At 34.5% G+C, this 19,375-nt stretch overlaps 1 protein-coding gene across 7 annotated transcripts in view; it reads left to right on the forward strand.

Annotated features, from left to right (window-relative positions):
- Positions 1 to 19,375, forward strand: part of cno (adherens junction formation factor afadin) — a 49,970-nt gene that overhangs the window by 22,007 nt on the left and 8,588 nt on the right. For 6 of the 7 annotated variants that reach the window (XM_085196009.1, XM_085196007.1, XM_085196008.1 and 3 more), the window contains 16 exons: positions 5,075 to 5,256; positions 7,177 to 7,344; positions 8,664 to 8,788; positions 9,120 to 9,470; positions 9,953 to 10,114; positions 11,332 to 11,440; positions 11,838 to 11,983; positions 12,102 to 12,318; positions 12,405 to 12,543; positions 12,980 to 13,167; positions 13,547 to 13,837; positions 14,356 to 14,496; positions 14,825 to 14,939; positions 17,818 to 18,052; positions 18,715 to 18,855; positions 19,255 to 19,363. In XM_085196009.1, coding sequence (XP_085052135.1) covers positions 5,075 to 5,256; positions 7,177 to 7,344; positions 8,664 to 8,788; positions 9,120 to 9,470; positions 9,953 to 10,114; positions 11,332 to 11,440; positions 11,838 to 11,983; positions 12,102 to 12,318; positions 12,405 to 12,543; positions 12,980 to 13,167; positions 13,547 to 13,837; positions 14,356 to 14,496; positions 14,825 to 14,939; positions 17,818 to 18,052; positions 18,715 to 18,855; positions 19,255 to 19,363 — 2,819 coding nt within the window. The remainder of the gene's footprint in view (positions 1 to 5,074; positions 5,257 to 7,176; positions 7,345 to 8,663; positions 8,789 to 9,119; positions 9,471 to 9,952; positions 10,115 to 11,331; positions 11,441 to 11,837; positions 11,984 to 12,101; positions 12,319 to 12,404; positions 12,544 to 12,979; positions 13,168 to 13,546; positions 13,838 to 14,355; positions 14,497 to 14,824; positions 14,940 to 17,817; positions 18,053 to 18,714; positions 18,856 to 19,254; positions 19,364 to 19,375) is intronic. The other variant, XM_085196010.1, reaches the window with a different exon arrangement.

The following is a 19,375-nucleotide window of genomic DNA, read 5'->3' on the forward strand; positions in this document are numbered from 1 at the left end:
GTAAATTAGGTGATTGTATTGGGTGACATCGTTTACAATTGTCGGCTTCACAAAGAAGTAAATAGTTCAACCGACTCGATTCTATAACTGGTTATCAGTTTATTGTAATGAATTGATTTCTGGAATTATTTTTTTATTTAACCGATTCTTGTAGGAAAATTAAAATTATTAATGTTAGCTGTGAAGAATGACTCTACACGGGCGAAGGTGACTGACTTCAAATTGTCGGCAAATTCAGCAAATCTAAGCTTTAACTCATTAGTTTTTTTAGTAAACTTTTCTATCTCTAATATAAAACTGATTATGTATATATATTAAAATAAAAGACTTATAAAACATTTTAGAAACCATATATAGTTAAATCTTTTATATCCTTAGTGTGTTCTAAAAGGTCTCTTAACTTAAGTGAAAGAGCTGTCGTCTAAAAGGTTGCCAAAAACCCGATAAGTAGGTTCTTTAAAAGGTATATTACGTTACTGGTACTACTTGCACATAAAGTAATATAATATTGTGTATAAAGATGTTGGAAGTTTCATATCATAAGTGAACTTCTCGTGTAAAACAACACGTGTCCTATAATAGCCAATATAATAGTTTCAGCTATTAAATTGTTTTGGGTTTTAAAAAATAAATTTTCCATAGTAATCTTTAACGAAAAGCATTTACGTAATATCTTTTTTAAGTAGTTGTAAATATTAGTATTTTTTAGTATTCAAATAAAATATAAATAATATAATTTTATAAGTAAGAATATCTTAAAATGTTTATAATACTTTTACATTTAGATTAAACAATTGAAATGCAGTATCATATCAAGCATATTTTGCTTATTCCGCTGCAGTGTTGAGAGGCTCTCGTTACAGAATACCGCTCGGTAGATGCTTGCATACTTTTTTTTATCTCAAAGCTTCTTGGCTCTGACAGATATTATGATGATATTTCTATAAAACATTTTTGAATTTTAGTCGACTAAACTATTGTTATAAAGGCAATCCTTCGCTAAGCTTATTTAAATTCATGTATAATTATCGCCAGGTGTACCTAGGTCGTGTTGTTGAATGACGTATTTTGTTAGTAGGTCACTACTCTATGTTTATTTGCTGTACATACAGACATATGACAATGAACTGGCCACTCCTGCTGGTGGTCGATCGATGATCCACTTTAGATTAAAATTTTGATGTGAAATCTCTCAATTTGTTAAGTGACTTTGATTTGTATGTTAAAATAATCATAAGTAGAAATTGTTTGATTTGATTTTTCAGAATTTAGATAGAATAATTGTTTGTAAATCTACTAATAAAATATCCTTATAGGAAGTTCTTACGATATGAAGATATTTTGGATATGTGAATTAAAATTTTGCTATTCGCTATAATTTATAAGATGACGTATTCATAAGATAAATTGTAAATGAAAGCTCTAAATGTTATAAAATATTCTATGATACATTGATTTTCTTTGTTTTCATCATTCACACACCAGAGACTTATGGTTGAAGTTGAGTAATTATACCGTCGCTTGGCGCTGGTTAAAGAGCAACAAGTGAGACAATTAGTGGAACCCTACATGTCACGTAACCACCATACAAGCTCTCACAAGGACGTCGGACGCGCGCCGTCGACACTCGCCCTATTGTTATAATATTGTAAAAACTTATGTTGTTTGATGAATAAGTGAATAAGAAAAACAAAACCATTTTACGTTAACAAATTTTTTAAACATGAATGAATAAATGTTATATTTTTTTTTAAATTATTATTATTAACATTATTGACTGTAGGCTTATAAAAGGAATAGGTGTTATTACTTATGCGTTTGATAATGACAATAAGATTTTCTCATTTTACTTTCATTTCTGCACGTTAATTTATTAGTAATTCTGTTATTCGAATGTGCATGGTCCATCCTAATCTTATTATACAAGGTGTCATCTAGTCGTGCATATGAACATATGTATAATATATTACATTTGTATATTCTACCGTTTGCTTTGTTCAAATTTTCTTATTTTCTAACGTGAAAAATACACAAAATATATCTTTCAAACATGTTTCACGCTGATCTGCTTATACGATGCATGCCGCTTGAAGAAAATTTGTGATTCATTGTGTTCATGTCAGCGGTCACTGTCACTTCGAGGATAAACGCAGTCAATATTCTTACATAGATTAGTAAAAAGACTTACATATGATATAAGTTCGGGTCAATGCAATATGTCATTAGATTTTTTAATTATAAAAGAAAAAAGCAAGCAGTACGTATATCTCCGTCTGATATACGAGGAAAAGAATGAGAACGAAAATAATAATGCTTTTAGCTATATTATTAACAAAATAGTTAAATTTCCTAGTTTTTTAAAAATAAAATATTTTCATTTGAATGACATTGATAATTGATCAATTTAATGTGACGTAGTAGGTTTACCACCAGTCACAATTAGACAGTCGCGTGGCGCGCTGCTTTAGAGCAACATACCGTCTACGCGCGTGAGCCCTGAGGGCGGGTCATGGCTCACACTATTCTCGCTACCGTGATATGCTCTATAGCCGATCATTTAGTTCGCGAATGCGAGACGGTCGAAAGGAAGTCGTACTCGGTAACAAACGCACACAATTGTATTGTTGCTTTCATTATTCAATCACAACAGTTCTCTATAAAATATATTTAAAAATGTTTAATCATTTTGTATAAAATAAATTGTTAAATTCATAAATCTCTTTTTACCAATTAATTTAAAGTAATGTTTAGATTTTCTTGCCAAAATGCTTAAATCAATGATCAAATTGTGTTTGGCCAGTTCCCCAGTGTCCAGAAAACAAATATCAATCATAAAATACTGGCTTGAAAACGAATTGTAATAAAACCATGAAATTTAAACTTTCATAAATTAGATAGTAAAGTTTAAATATCTACCTTAGTCATGGAAGTTAATTAACTAATTTATATCATACACTGTAACTTATTGATTTTTGTTATTTTCAGCTCGATTCTATTGCATTATTATAAAAATACATACTTATATTAGACAGTAAAGATTTAAGCCTTTGGACTTTTAAGCAATATTTACCTAACCGTCAAAGGTCGATGTTGTCCTGGCGCAGTGGAACATCATTTAAATGTGATCGCCACGGTCTGGGGTTTGATCTCCACTTGGGGGATATTTCAATGATTTCCATATGCCGCTCTGACAATCGAAGCAAAGCTTTGAGTTCGGGTACTCAACATACAATTGCATGTAATGTCTCGAATTCGAGCAGAAAATAGACAACAGAGTGTCTTAAGTTCTTAACGCTTTCTCGGTCTACAATGCTCTGTGGGAAAAATGTGAAAATGTTAAGTTACCTGCCGTCACGAAAACAAAATATCCACAAAATCGACTGTATTGCATAAGTATATTATGTTTTTGATGAATATATCCTATATTCATCTTGGTAATTGTTATATAACGAGGAGTAAAAAAAAAATTAATACAACGCCGCAGGTACCTACTTCATGTTAAACTTCATAACCCTCAATATTCACTGACATACATTACATTTCAAATTTTGGTCAATTATACAATATTTTAATACATGAATGTTGTAAAAAAAACGTAAGAATTACGTATTACCGATTTTAAGATAACTTTTAAATAGTAAGACAGGATTTTTTTTTCTAAGCTTTTTCAATAACAATAATTTATAGTAGTGCTTACTTATCAGTTAGAAACCCCTTCACTTTTACAATATGTACAAAAACAGTACCAAAAAACAGTATCTCGCCAAACATATTTAATTATTACTACCAATAAAAATATTTAGTAATTGTTTAATATTCGTGTTCGTAATCTACATTCTTATAAATCTTAGGAACAAATAATTATATTTTATTTTTCTCTAAAAGTTTGGTTTAAAAGAATGTACCTAATATTTCTTTCGGATTTGTTTTGTTTGAAAGTCACAGTCAAGTTTTAGTGACCTTTAAAAGTCAACAGTATGCCATTATATTGGTATATTTACAGTCGGTCTACGATTAACGGAGCAGAACTTCAATAGAAAAATAGAGTACACATATAATGTTACATGTTTTATTAGCGAATGATTACCCGGTTGGAGGACAATATATAAATTGTAGTACCTAGAAGCATTTATAGTCAACATTCACTAGAATTCCTTATATTTTGTTATAACATATTCAATTTAAATAAATCCAATATAAAGTGTGGAGAATATGGAATTCGATAACGTTATCGTTTGGCGCAGCCATTCACTAACGCGCCTGTATCGTTCCACGTGGAACTGGGAACCCACTTAGCGCAATATAATAAATTATTATTTTAAAAATTACTTGTAACTTATTAATTTATCTATATGTACTTATACGAAGGTACTATTAGTAATTTTCAATATTTTAATGAACATATATATGTTTTTAAGATTTAAAATGGATAACAGATATAAAAAATGGTGACTTTAATAGCTTTAAGTTATTTGAAATTGTTTAAAAATCTTTTATTTCTTGCACAGTAAGCAAGTGTCAATCTGTAGATATTTGTTTTGATATTTGTTTTTTGCCGCACATAGCAGGGCAGTCCTGGGAACCTAGTGTTAAGATAGTCAGTTTTAAGTACCCACTTTGCGCAGAATTCTGGACGTACTGCGTGGCATGGCTTTACTTAACGCCGCGCTTTACCTTGTTACCAGAATGAGGTAATGACAGTATAAAAAAATCATGTCCTCGAGTGGGAATCGAACCCACAACCTGTCGCGTTTACAGTTGTATGTTTGTGCCCATACGCCACGATTCGCCTTAAATTATTTAATTAGTAATATTAACATTTTTTCAAAATTTTAATGAAATAAAGCAAAGGACTGAATCTTTCAAAGAAATTAACCTGGGGTTATTAAATATTTCCCTAAATTGCAAATAGGTGGAAAATAGAATGGAATGATGTATGTGTAACTAGAGAAGATACGTAAGAATAGTGATGTACCTACATTAGTATTATTCTTGGGTTCCATGTAGAATTCTATATTGTTTCTACACTTTGAATAACTCTTATAATAATATTCAAATCCTCTTGTGTGTGAAGGCTCCATCATGTTCCACGTGCGGCGACGACCATCAGATGCCCAACCCCGACGAAGGAAGAAAAAGACTGGTGCGGGCACGGGCAGCGCGCGGCCCGGCAACGAACCCATGCTGGTAGAAGTAACCCCTGAGGGTACTGTTCTAGAAAATGGCCGACGTGTACGCATCACAGATGTTATTGAGGTAGGCGTCAACATTATATTAATAAAATACATAAAAGGACGCTGCTAAGTGACGTCGACTACGTGACGACCTTATCAATTTTGCCGTCGAAAACATGTCCTGGTTCGATGACGCTAAGTAATGTGCAATTATAACATTGCAATAAATAACTTGGTTCATACAATTTAAATATTTTTTAACTGGATTAATCGCGAATATTTAGTTTTATACATTTTTGGACTCCCGACATTTCGAACTTTTTGCAGTAGTCCGAAAATCATTTATCATTAATATTTCATTTTTGAATAATACAATTATATTATAGACTAAGATAATTATTAAAAAATGGAAATAATAGTTAAACAATAAATATTGTCTTTAGAGTCTGTCTAGCCAAAATCGTCTAAACAATTCATATCCCAGAAGAGCATAACGAAGCGCAATGCAGTAAAGCTTAAGTAGCGGTCTTTCTAAACTTAATCAATATAAACTCTAGGGTTAAATGCACATTATTATATTCATTGTAGAGATGTTATTAAAAAAACACATATATTTTAAAAGCTTTCCCCACGTTTAACATCACACGTGGGAAAAGCTTTTAAAATATTAAAAACATTTTCGTCCTCTTTCATAAATAGAGAAATATTTTTTACTGAAAGGAATAAAAATGATAGATCATATTTGAATTTCAATATACATATAAAACACATTTCATTGGAAAGCTTTTCAAATTTCAAGTGAGTATAATCAACGTGTGTTTGTGTATTTTAGAGAAAGGCCCATTGGCTTACTTTATTGTATGAAATTAACTAAATATATTATTTTATATAGTAATTAATATATTCACTTATAAACATATTTAAAGTGTTATTATTAAGAATAAAACAAATAATAATAACTTATTATATTTCAGTCTCATAACAAGAAAATAAAAGTTGTCCATCTTATTTTTAAGCTTAACGATTTTCTTAGAAAAAATCTCCTCTGACCCTCGTGAAACGCTTTAATAACGGCCATGACTTTGCTAACATATAATAATTTGTAAGTTCAACAAGTTTAATATACAAGAGTTTTTGTATTTTGAATTTGAACCTGGGCGCCCTTTCGCAAATCCTCACATGTTTACTTTAATTACCTACCGAGATAAGCGTGCTTGTTTTAGTATCTGCTGTTATCGCACGGATTTATAACATCAAATATATATTGACATATATAATGCCGAAGAGCCATGGGCAAAATACATTGTGGTTTTTTCGAAATTCATAACAATATATTATGATGGCGTCCCTTTATTACATACAGCAGTAAATCCATCATGATATGGGTGTAATCTTGCGTCATTTTCGTTATACAGAAATCATATTCTGTTACATGTTATTTTAAATGAAAAAAATATATATATATTTTATATTATATATAATAGAATATATCCAAATTCTGGGTGGGCGAAGAAAAGAGTTTGTTTGAGAATTGTACTTGATATTCTTCAACGACATTGTTAAAATTTAGTATATCTTTAATAAAACATACTTAAAAGTTAAAAGTATATTATACAGCTAAGGTATATAACATATTCCAATTTATTGAATGTTAACTTATACGTATCAGAACTATTTACTTACTTTAAATGTTTTCAAGTTGAAATACACTTCAACACAACTTAGTCACCAATGACGTAGACGATGAAGTTAAAAATATCGAAACAAAAATCTGTGGATCAGCTGTGTTCAGTGACATGAATCTAATATTGTATCTTATAGTGACGCTACCAAAGACAACTATAGCTGTAGGAAGAATAAATATAAGCATAATTTGTCTTATTTACCTTTAGTTTTTGGGAAAAGATAATTATTATTTTTTTTACAAATGATTTCTAATATCGATATAAAAATAAATAAAATAGAGAACTTATATAAAACAAGTTGATATTTTTGTACGCAGATCGGTTCTGGAAATGGCACAGCGTTGCAGTTATACGGGCCATCCATCCAGCCCCGACACTGTGTGGTGGCGGCGGCGGACGGCGGCGGGTACTCGGTGACGCCGCTACACACCGACGCACACGTCTACGTGAACGGACGCAGGACTATGCATTCACAGAGATTACAAGTACAAGCTCCTTTATATATGTTACTTTCTGTTATTATTGTGATATAGTAAATATATTTAATATATTTCTAAATTTTCACTATCTAAATAATAAACAAAGATTTTTTATAAGAGTTAAGATGTTCTTCTATTTTTGCAATAACTTGTTTAAAAGTAGTAAGTAGACTTAGTCTGTTTACTTTTAATCAGATTTCTAGAAATGAAAATATATTTGATACAGATGGAAACAATCTTTGTTTCCAATTAATCCTATCCATATTTTTTCCCCTCCCTCCATTTTTTAAATTTAGTTTTCCCTGTTTTAATTTCGTTTTAGTCTAACCATCTCCTTTTTTATAGTACCTTTTACTATATTTATATTTTTAACTTAATTCAGTGACACTGAATAGCCTATTAATTTACGTCCTTTTCAAAATAGATGTAATAGCAGAAACAAATATCAGTTAAAATTAAATTAATATTGATAGAACACAAACTTACCTACTCGATTTTTATATCATTATGTGATCCTGCCAATGTTTATCTTATATACTGTAGAAATATAGAGCTTTTAATAGAAAACATGTACACATTTAAATATTGATATTGGAATTAACATTATTATAAAGTTTTTTAATTACAACTAAGAACAATTATTGAATTTTGTTTAATAAGTTATGTGCGGTTTACCGTGCCAAAGTTGTAGCTGTCTAATAAAATATTAACGCGACATGCGCAGAACACAAGGCCCCTGTGGCTTGTAAACATTTACACAGGCACCGCATTCCTTTTTGTCGTCTTTTCATAGCCTACCTATTCCCTTGGCTATCCAATTTACCAACTACCTCTAGACTATTTTCTCCAAGAATATTATCAATATATTACGTATCTATACGTACATTAATATGTTAGATAATAAGACATCTTAGTTATGGCTCATTCTTATCATTTGTACAAATGTGAGGATATGTCTATATACCTATTGGTAAATCAGAGAGAACCCAGTGATTATTTGAAAATTGATTTCGTTTGTTGTTAGGATGTTTGTAATGCAAGGGAGTCGTACATTATTTATAGTATTAAAATTTATAGATTTTATATGGCAAGCTAGAAAAGTATTTTTAAAAATTTTCTTATTTCTAAATGAATGTAGGTAATACTCATCAGCACCATGACATCATAAAAAATATTTAAGTTATAAAGTTATATAATTTAAAGAATGACTCTGACTACTAACCATTACATCTAGTATGCGCCAAGATGGTGTTTATAAGAAAAATATTTTATTTATAACTTATAAGTTTATTTTACGGGTATGTAATTATATTTTTATTTCCTAGCACGGCTGCTTATTAAAATTTGGTCGAGTGTCCACTTTTCGCTTCGTGGATCCTGCTCAAGAGAACCTTATGAATCGGAATCTCTCACAGTCGCAACATTTCGGCTCCGGCTCTATATACGACAGGTGATAAAATATCTATTTTACAAATGTAAATCCTCAATATGCCTTCTTTAGAAATATATAGCTATCTTTTACATAATGTAGCCTTTTCTTACTTTTACTTAGAATGAAAGCCTAGAATAGTCTAGAAAATCACAGGCCACTCTAGCGTTGTTTTTTTTTTTTTTTACTTCTTTTCAATTTTAACTTTACATCACTGTATCGATCCGCTTTTCTATCCACTGTTAAATGTTGTGTTCGATTATGTTATTCATGTATGATCGTCGTTTTGTTTTCTTTCGTTGCATGTGTGTCACTGGCTCACCGACATGCGCTTGTGTATTGCAATTGTTAGATCGCCGTCCGGCGAGAACAGCGGTGCCATGTCGCCCACCTCGCTGGCGTCGCACCAGCCCGACCCGCTAGACCCCAACGCGAACGTCGCCGACCCGGACTACCCGCGGCCCGGCAGCCCCGCGTCGCACGACCACTACGACCCGCCCTACAATAACAACACGCTTAAGCTAGACAACGAGTCGCTCATGATGTCGCAGCATCTGAGCGACGAGCTCGAGCAGGGCGCGCCCGCCGCCCGCGCGCCCTCTCAGTACAAGGACAACTACGAAACCACCTTCGATTTGGATGGCAACGTCGAGACTAAAAGCATTTGTAGCGCTAAAAGTGGAGGGTCGGGACAGGACAACAGGTATGCTTTTATTTTGTATATATATATATATATATATATATATATATATATATATATATATATATTTATTTATTTCTTTTGTTTTGTAAATCTTGAATGTCGTTTTTAACTCCTCGTAGTTGCGCTAACTTTTGTCGAAGCTAGTTTCACACGACTGTTAATTTTATTTTAGTAGAATAAGACGAAATTACTTTGCTATTGATTTATGAAGACAAATAATTTAAAATGTTATAATAAGGGAATTTAAGATTTGAAATAGACTTATTCAGATTTACTTGAAGGAAACATATAGATAACATAGGATTTTCACATCTGACACTATACTGAGTTAGCACATACTTTAAGTTATCTGTAACATATCACCACTTCTATTTACGAAAATATACACCTATTATCTGTATATTCAGATCAAATCCATACACAATCCTCATAATAAGACCTGGACATATTTAATGTTACAAATTGATCTATAAATGTATCAGGAGTGCAATGAGCTCTCGTGGCCAAGAAGCCATCCTACCAGCAGTGTTGGAGTTTCCTGAAGCAGGTCAGGCGCAGTTCTTAGCGGGCGTTATCACACGGTTGGACCCACACGCCCCCGCCTTTAAACTGGCACCTGTTTATACACTGTATTTATGTGCGAGGTTAGTATTTACTGTAGATCTGTTTCTAATTTACTTAGAATTCTTATTATTTAATTATTTTATTAAGGCCACAACGCCAATCAGCACAAAGTTTGACTGTAAACACGACCGTTTGTGGATTTGGTTCCCTACTCGAAAAAATGAAATATTAATTTAAATGTATATTTTTATTTTTTCTCTCTTGTTTTGAGGCAAAGTGGGTTCCGCCATTCAACACGCAATGGCTCTAGAATTCGGCGGAAAGTAAGAAACGAAGTGTCTTAACACCCGTTTCTTCTGCCCACCCTGCTGTGTGCGGAATACAGCGTGAAGGTTTTTTTTTTATTAAAAAAGAAACCATTTTTTTTTTATATTTAATTGAAAATTTAGAGACAATTGTACTTGACTGTGCACGTGATATTTGTAGGACGGATCTTCATTAGCAGAAATTTTCATATTTTAATTATTTTCATTTCTTTGATTTGGTAAGACGTAGCGCAGTGTTAAGCGCAGAAAATTGGAGAACAGCGCGTTTTATACTCTGTATCGAATCGCTGTATTTTACTGCTCAAAGCAGTAGATGCGAGAAAATGTTAAAATGCTTATAAATAAAACTAAGAAATGCCATGAATACATCGGTCGTTAGCTAATTCTCAACATATTCGGTGTATTGGAGGAAATATTCATTTTAACATTTGGTATTTGACCCAATATTGCTTATTATTCGGCCATTCGGCCAACATTAAGTAGTCATGAAAGCTCGAAATTATCCGATTTGTAATTTGATTTCAACGAATACTTGTGAACTTTATAAGAGAGAACAAATAATAATTTTTAAAAATTACCTATATTTAAGCATAATTTTCCTTCGTTTACCACATCATGGCGTCTCGATTACATCCAACCTTTATCTTGGTTTCCGAATCCAGAATTTAGATTTTCTCATAAATATATTTACATTTAGTTCAGTTACATCAATTTAGATTATTATTCATTATTTTAAAACTGTATCCTGCATATAGTAGGATACCAAGGGGGACCTTGTGTTAAAACACTTCGTTTCCCGCAAATTTTAAGATATTGCATATTGGGTGGCTGCGCTTTGCGTTTAACCTTGGCGAGGAAATTAAACAGAGGCTGTGCCGATACGCGACAGTACCATAAGGCGTAAGACATAAGTCTTAAGAATTTTTTTTAAGTTACGTAGGAAATAACGTGAAAAATACATAATTTCGTAGGTACCGCGCATCCACACACTACCGGCCGGAGCTGACGCCGACTGAGCGTGCTCACAAGCTTACCGCCTTCCTACACCACGTCGCCACACTCATACACGCCACTGTACAGGTTATTGGGAAATTTAAATTTACTCTTTATGTATTAAGTGATATAGTGATAATTTTTTTTTTATATAATTTTGTCTAAATGAATTTCTATGAAAATGTCAATATCTAAATGAATAAATATTATTCAACTCACTTTTTATTTTCTTTAAAATATTTTCTTATTGAAAAAATATATATCTATATATGCGGGAGAACTTAACAGATTATACGTTACAATTTTATCCCTTTCCTATTATAATGATATTTGTTAGTTTTACTTGTTAAACGAGAAAACCTGATAAATATGTTTACTTTTCAAATTTTGATGTAAAATTTAAAGTATTTTTTTAAGTGTAAATTTTGGAACATATAGCTTCCAAATATTAGTCTTTATTTATTCTTAAATAATTAAATTTCAGGAAAGACGAACCGATTCCGCCGCACAAGCGTTTTGGATGGCTAACGCGAGTGAGCTGTTGCATTTTTTAAAATTTGATAGACACATCTCATCATTTTCAACGCAAGCTCAGGAGTTGCTTCCGAAAACCGTCCAAAACGCATTCAGGTATGGTTTTTTTATCACTTATAAAATGAGATAATCTTCATCTCTCCTCTTTGGCCCAAATTTATAATTATTTAATATTATTTCAGTATGTTTTTAACAATTTTATTAAATTTGACAGCAACCTAGTGACGTGCTTCCAAGAGGAGCTGTCGCGAGCGCTGGTCGAGCTGAACACGGGCGCGGGCGCGGGTGACGCCACGGACGCGACTGCCCCCACGCTGCAGGCGTTGGCGGCCGCCATGGTGCTGCTGCGGCGCTGCCGGGTCAACGCCGCGCTCACTATACAACTGTTCTCGCATCTCTTCCACTACATCAACGCCTGTTGCTTCAATAAGGTACGTTGGGTGGAGTTCATAGTATCACTTGTCCTGTGTATCCTGTCCATCTGGCGGTCTAACAAGATACGTGATGTCCATTCCAGCTAGTAACGGAACCGGGTTGTGTAACGGCTCGCTGGGGCTCCGCGCTGTCAGCCCGGCTGGCGTTGTTGGCAGCGTGGGCGGAGCGCCAGGGCTTAGAGCTGGCTGCTGATTGTCATTTGGCAAGGACTCATCAGGCTGGTCAGTTTTCATAATAATAATGTTCTTCATACATATATTTCTGTTTGCTATTTTAAAATTAAAATGGATATGTGAATTCAATAAGAATAAAAATTTGAGGATTTTTTTTTTAATTTACATTAATATTAAAATATTTAGCTAATGATGTTAATTATATTCAATATAAATTTATTCACTGTAATTATTTTTCTCTATATACACAAAAGTATGTTTAGCTGAAAAGCCTATTTGAAATAAAAGTTAGTTGACTTTATTGTAAATATAAATTAAATTATTTTTAATAAATCAGCGTCACACCGTATCCCACATACAGCAAAGCAGAGGGAACCTAGTGTTAAGGCACTTTGTTCCCCTCCGTAAATATAAATGATATATAAAAAATATACGGGAACATGCATTACTACTGTTATTAAAAACGGTAAATTTTCTATTACAGCACGCCTAATATCTGGCACATATCGTTCACCGGTGGAAGTATGCGGTGCCTTAGGTGCTTGTTTCAAGCTCAATTCAGTACAAGTGCGCGCTTTATTGAACCCAATACTACCTCCTGACTTAGTGGACGCGGCCGCTGCTCACGCACGTGCTCATGCCGATGAATTATATAGAGCCGATGGAAGAGAGGTATGGCTTAAATAGCTTTGGTTTAAGTTTTTTTTAGCTTCAAGCTTTATTTTGCATTTAGCAGTATAGTAGCAGAGTGATGTTGTGTTAAAACACTCAGTTCCAAGCAAATTTATGTGATTTTGTGTTTTGTGTGACGGAATTCAACGCCACTCTTTGTTACTAACGTGTGGGTACGGCGGTGTTGAATTACGCCACTTAAAACACGACGTTAAGAGTTATGCGTTAAGATCAGAGTGTCTTAAAACCTAGGTTCCCTCTGTCTACTCTGCTGTGTACAGAATACAGTGAGAAGTTAAGCATAATATAAGAAAATTTCATATATATATATATTAAAATGAAATTAAAAAAAAAATATATATATATTATATTTGTCCAGATAACTCTAGAAGAAAGCGTATGGCTCGGTGCAGCACTTCTAATACCAGGCGATGGATTTAGTCCAGAAGTAGTCCGTGGTGTGCCCCCCGGACTAGCAGAATTTGTGGCCCCCTTACAACGTGGTGGACTATGTCGATTAGCCCATCAACCCCATGCCAAGGGTGAATGGACTGTATATATGCATAGTTTTGCCCCAGCTCATGCGCCCCATGATATGCACCCGAGAGTGCATATAGTACAACTGCATAAGAATTCGAATGGAATGGGGCTCAGTATTGTTGCTGCTAAGGTAATTAATACGCTATTTTAAAAAAAGTGGTATTTTAATTAAAAAAATGGCTTGACTCTACTGATACGAACACATTACGGTACGTACTTATGTATACGGTACGTACGTATACGGTACACTTAATGTATATCGAGTCATCGTCGAGTGTCTCTAATTGCCAAAAGTATTGCGACTTGATAAAAAGTGCCACATCAGCGGTCTTGTGAACATGTTGTGTCAAAGTGTGCAGTATAATTGAAATGTACGAACAGGTTAAAAAAAATTCAGTACACCGCACGACGCACATTAAACACATCATTGTCAACAGTCTGTGTGAACAGCTCGGAAGCGATTGCCGTGCATTTACAACAGTACATATATTAATGTAGGGCGTTACTTTTTGTAGTAGTATATTCGTAAATAGTTGTATGGCTTTAAAATGAGCGAGAAATAAAAAAATTGAAATTGTAGTGATTTGATCCATTGCTTTCTACTTCACACAAATAATTAAATGGTTATTGTTCTATATATAATAACAGGGTGCAGGCCAAAGCAAACTAGGCATTTACATAAAGTCGGTGGTACCGGGAGGCGCGGCGGCGGCGGACGGACGCCTGGCCGCCGGCGACCAGCTGCTCTCCGTCGACGGACATTCTCTCGTTGGGATTACTCAGGAAAAAGTAAATTACTAATATTATGTTATTGTATACTTTACTATTTCGGATGTTATTCTTGTCCCCTTTTTATGTATATATAAAATATAGACAAATCAACAGCAAATACATACTTTAAAAGCGCAGCATTGAATTCCGCCATTTAACATGAAATGTTTTGAAAATTTGACGGAAACTGAGAAACGGCGTGTCTTGACACTCGGTTTCCTCTGCCTAGCCCCACATGGTTCCCATATGGCGCATACAGCGTGAAGTTAATGATGATAGTTTAGTTTCACTAATAAAATTATAATCTTAAATAAATCGTTAAAATAAATATTGTATTTTCGTCCAGGCCGCTGAGTATTTAGTCCGTACGGGTCCTACAGTGACGCTGGAAGTGGCGAAGCAAGGCGCTGTACTGCACGGACTGGCGACCCTCTTACATCAACCGACGTATAACCAACAAAGTTAGTAATATTTTATAACTAGTCTTATTTAATACTAAACTATGATATTGTTATTAGGGTTCGCGTTGAGGAAACTGCATTTGTAAATTATAAACATTTTAAATATAAAATTATTATACACAATCATGCTGCTAGTTGCGCTTATACTTGCATCGCATAAATTGAGCAGAAGAACAAACTAAATGTACTGTGTTTTAGGAATTGTGGAAGTATAATTTTTAATGTTCTATAAGTATCATATTTAGTGTCTACCAACATTTCCATAGATGAAGAAGTCCAATACGAGGATCGCGCTCGTCGTAACTCTGGTACTTTCATAAATCCACATCCAGCATTATTGAAGCCGGCGTCCCCGCTCACTGAACTCGTTACCGCAGGCAAATTATTTAAAAAGATATATTTTTGTTTTTATTTGCGACTTTATATTTTATTTTCAGCGTTAATTTTATTCAATGTTTGTTATATTCTTGTGTGAGATTCGCAAATCTGGTCTATGATGACTATGATTTCATGATTTTTTTGGCTTCTTATCATTTTTACGTTTTATCTCTCGTGTGGTTTTAAAGTTCCTCTCATTACAGGAAACGGCAGGTATTCTAATCGAAATCGTCTTTTAAGAGACGAAACGTCCGAATCTAGTACGGATGAAACTGAAGAATTTCAAATGCAATATCACGGCTCTATACCGAAGCTCGTGATTACTTTAGATCGCGAAAATAATCAATTGCAAGATGATCAGTCACCAGACACACCGGGATGTCCTTTAGAACTTAAATCCGAATATATTCCACAACCAATACCGATTTTTACATTCACATGTGAAGATGTAGATGCACATCAGTCTTGTGACAGTTTGTGCGAAGACACTTATGTGCCGGAAGTGTCGCAAGTGTCGCCCATACCGCCCCCGGTGCCCGACCCTCCGCCCAACTATGACCAGTCAAGTGAAAGTGGCGAAGCTATTTGCTTGCCACCGGAGATGAAGCCGATAGATACTAAATTAACTCTAGATTTATTCAATGCACGTTCCAAGGATGAAGATTATAGACGTAGATGTACAGGCGTCGACGAGTGCGTTAGTGCTTGTGAATGTTGCCGTACTCCCCAACCTGAAACTCAACAAATACCCTACATAGATGAACCTAATTTTGAACCTGTGATATTCGAAAATGATTGTTTTCATAATAAAGTTGTGACCCCTAAAATACGACGTATACTACCTTCGCTTTCATTAGATTTGACAACGGATGAGAAGAAACCAAAAACAGCCGACGCCACGTGCCAAACTCCCAACTCGCCCTTAGAGACTGATACTAAACCTCGCATTGTGGAAGTCACAAAAAAGGTCGATTTAAGTCTTAACTTCAAACGCGCATCTCATGACATACAAAGTATACAGAGTCAATTACAAAAAACTTTGTATAGTATGTCAAAATCCCTCTCCAGCAAATCGGACGATACAGATGGTCCATCCTTATCAACTTCAGAATCTTTTGATGAGGATTTCATAGACGTGTCAAGGAAGGTACCACCTGTCGATACAGAAGTTAATGTTATTTTAGATAACGTTGCAAAAAAATCTTGGAAATCACCAGATGAATATCGACCCGCTTTTGGGAAAGTAAAAGCCTTAACCAAACATTTTAATCAAATTAATCTTATGTACTGTGCAAAGAGTTACAAACGTAACTGTAGATCCAGTCCTAACCTCAGCACAGGCGTTAATCAAGAACCCTTTATTATCAAAGAACATTTGCCAGCGAGTACTAGTTTGGCGGATATTCAGTACGAATGTGAAAAAACTGATACAGACGATGGAAAGACCGACAAAATGTCTGAAGATGAAGTAAAAAGCATTCTTATACAACTCGAAGATTGGTCCAAATTCGGTTCTCGTGGAAGCGAGGATACTTTGGCCCAAGGAAATGAATTCGAACTACCAAATCTTCCATCCGAGGATCATACCGAAACCATTCTATCCACAGCGGGTAGTCTTATATTCAACGAAATTTTAGATAAGAAGCCGAAAACGATTACACTTGATGACATAAAATTGAAATCTAACCTGACGAGCGTTAAACGCCCAGAATGCTTAGAAACTTTAAAAATAAAGACTGGTAGTTTAGAAGATATGGACGAGAGTCGAGTGTTTCATAGCAAGTTTTCACGCAAGCACGTGTCGTCGGCGGACGTGTCCCGATGGCGCCGGGATCCCCCCACGTGTAAGCCGACTCTCGCACCGAGCATGAAATAGGTGTGTGACACACGCACGGCTTACGATTTACGTTATTTATTATTTTGTATTATAGGTGCATGTATTGCAGATGTTAGTTTCTGTCACGGCGGCCTTTATTTTTTGAAATTTTATCAGTTTTTATTCGTTCAATTTTATACACTCGTAATTATTCCAAAAATTATTCTGATACGTTTTTTCTTTGAAAATGTTGCATGTTATATTATCGCTGTAATTTCTTTTTTAGTTTCAACACTGTAATGTATATGTAAGATATTCACTATTGTGGGGATGTTGACATCATACATATTTTTAGTTAATGATATTAAGCCATCGTTGTACATGGCATAACGTCTGACTGTAAACGCTGTGTTTGTGGGTCACCCTACAGTGTCTTAACACTAGGTAAACTCTGCCTACACTGCTATAAACGGGATGAAGCATGATCTAAACAATCAAAATATCAGACTTTGTCAACATTCCAGCTGTATGTAATTTTTATTTTATTATTTTGTTTATTTCGTGCATATTACATTGAATTATATTATAGCAAATCATCTCACCAATATTTAGTTAAGACAGTAGAAATTATATATAATTTGATTGATCTATTCCAACTAAATTATAATTACATTAAAATAACAGGGGCAGGCGGTGGTACAGAGGGTGTTGGGGCAGCGCGACGCGCTTCGGAACGCGATCTTCCTTCCCGCCTAGCAGCGGAACCAGTAAAGCCGAGTAAAAGCACTCCGGCGCTAAACCACGCGTTGGCCTCGCCCGTGCACACGCCGCACATGCCCCACGCTCCCCTTGCCAATGTGCCCATATCCCAAACGCAACACTCGGGGAAGATATCGCCGCACTCCTATATAATGCCGAGGTAAGAAACCTGACTCTCCTCTCCCATAATATCTCAAACTACGCCACATTCATATTTAATACAGAGATAATATTAATAATTATTTAAAAATTATGTATTATGCTTGAATTGATTTACTGAATGTGATATATTTTATGGGTGATATATTGTATGTGATATGGGGTGACGATATTCGCAAAGTGGCGGGCAACGGCTGGATGCGAAGAGCTGAAGATCGAGCTCAGTGGCGTGCCATTAGAGAGGCCTATGTTTAGCAGTGGACGAGGACAGGCTGATGATGATGATATATTTTAAAGATATTATTCGATTTTCATCATTTTGCTTATCTAGTATGATGTGGTTATAATTTGTATATATTAAAAAGAATTTATTGTAGTAAAATGATTTCTAAATAGATTCTTAATATCAAGTAATTAGTATTTCATGCTAAATATATGATTGTGATTCTCTCTATTTCCTAACAAAAGCCATAACTTAGCTATTTGTTAGGACTTAGCCGTACAATGTGGCGACTTCCGTTTTTTACTTCATCTGGACTTACAAGACAAGGCACAGTGTAAAGTTTCACCACTCTGGCGTCTCAAAAATTGGCCTATACATGTATGTTCGCTATATAGCTTGAAATAAAGAAAGGAAAATAATAATACATTTATTGATAACAGTGGCTATGCAAAAGGAGGATCGCCAGCGTGGAACGATGTATCAGCTAACAAATCCCGTAGTAGCCACAACTTATCTGCGCAGAACGATTCGTTCTACCAGAACTTATCGTCTGTGCACGCTCAACATCCTTTACAAGACAGGTTAGTTATACGTATACATATATTAATACTAGCGAGTCCGACGGACTTGTTGTGTTATATCTTGCCCTTAAAAAAAGTATCATAAGAAACATGACGTACATGATTTCTTGTAGTTTTGCTGATCTTTTTGTGTGTGTGTAATGTACTTTATATATCTATGGCGGCGTCATCTACCTGGTCCAATCGTGTTTTCATAGTAAAATAGGAGTGTAGTCATAACTTTTTTTTACATAAAGCTTACTTATACTTTAGGTTAAAGCTTATGAAATTGGATTGTTGTAAACGTTACACTCAAATTTAATATCGCATGTGTAAAATTTTAGATAATGAATCTCCTATAAGGTTTCATTAAGAAAAATGAAAACAAGCAAAACTGCATCTTTACTGTTCTTTATATAGATGGTCATCGCTTCGTAGTTCAAGCGGAAGCGGTCGACCTCAATCTGCACACTTCCCAGCCACTACTCCTGATAAGCCTCCGGACGGTTCTAGCACTTTGCCAAATCAGGTACATTTTATT

Source organism: Heliconius melpomene, chromosome 13, assembly GCF_056956725.1.
Source record: "Heliconius melpomene rosina isolate 202511_hmr_F chromosome 13, ASM5695672v1, whole genome shotgun sequence".
Lineage (NCBI taxonomy): Eukaryota > Metazoa > Arthropoda > Insecta > Lepidoptera > Nymphalidae > Heliconius > Heliconius melpomene.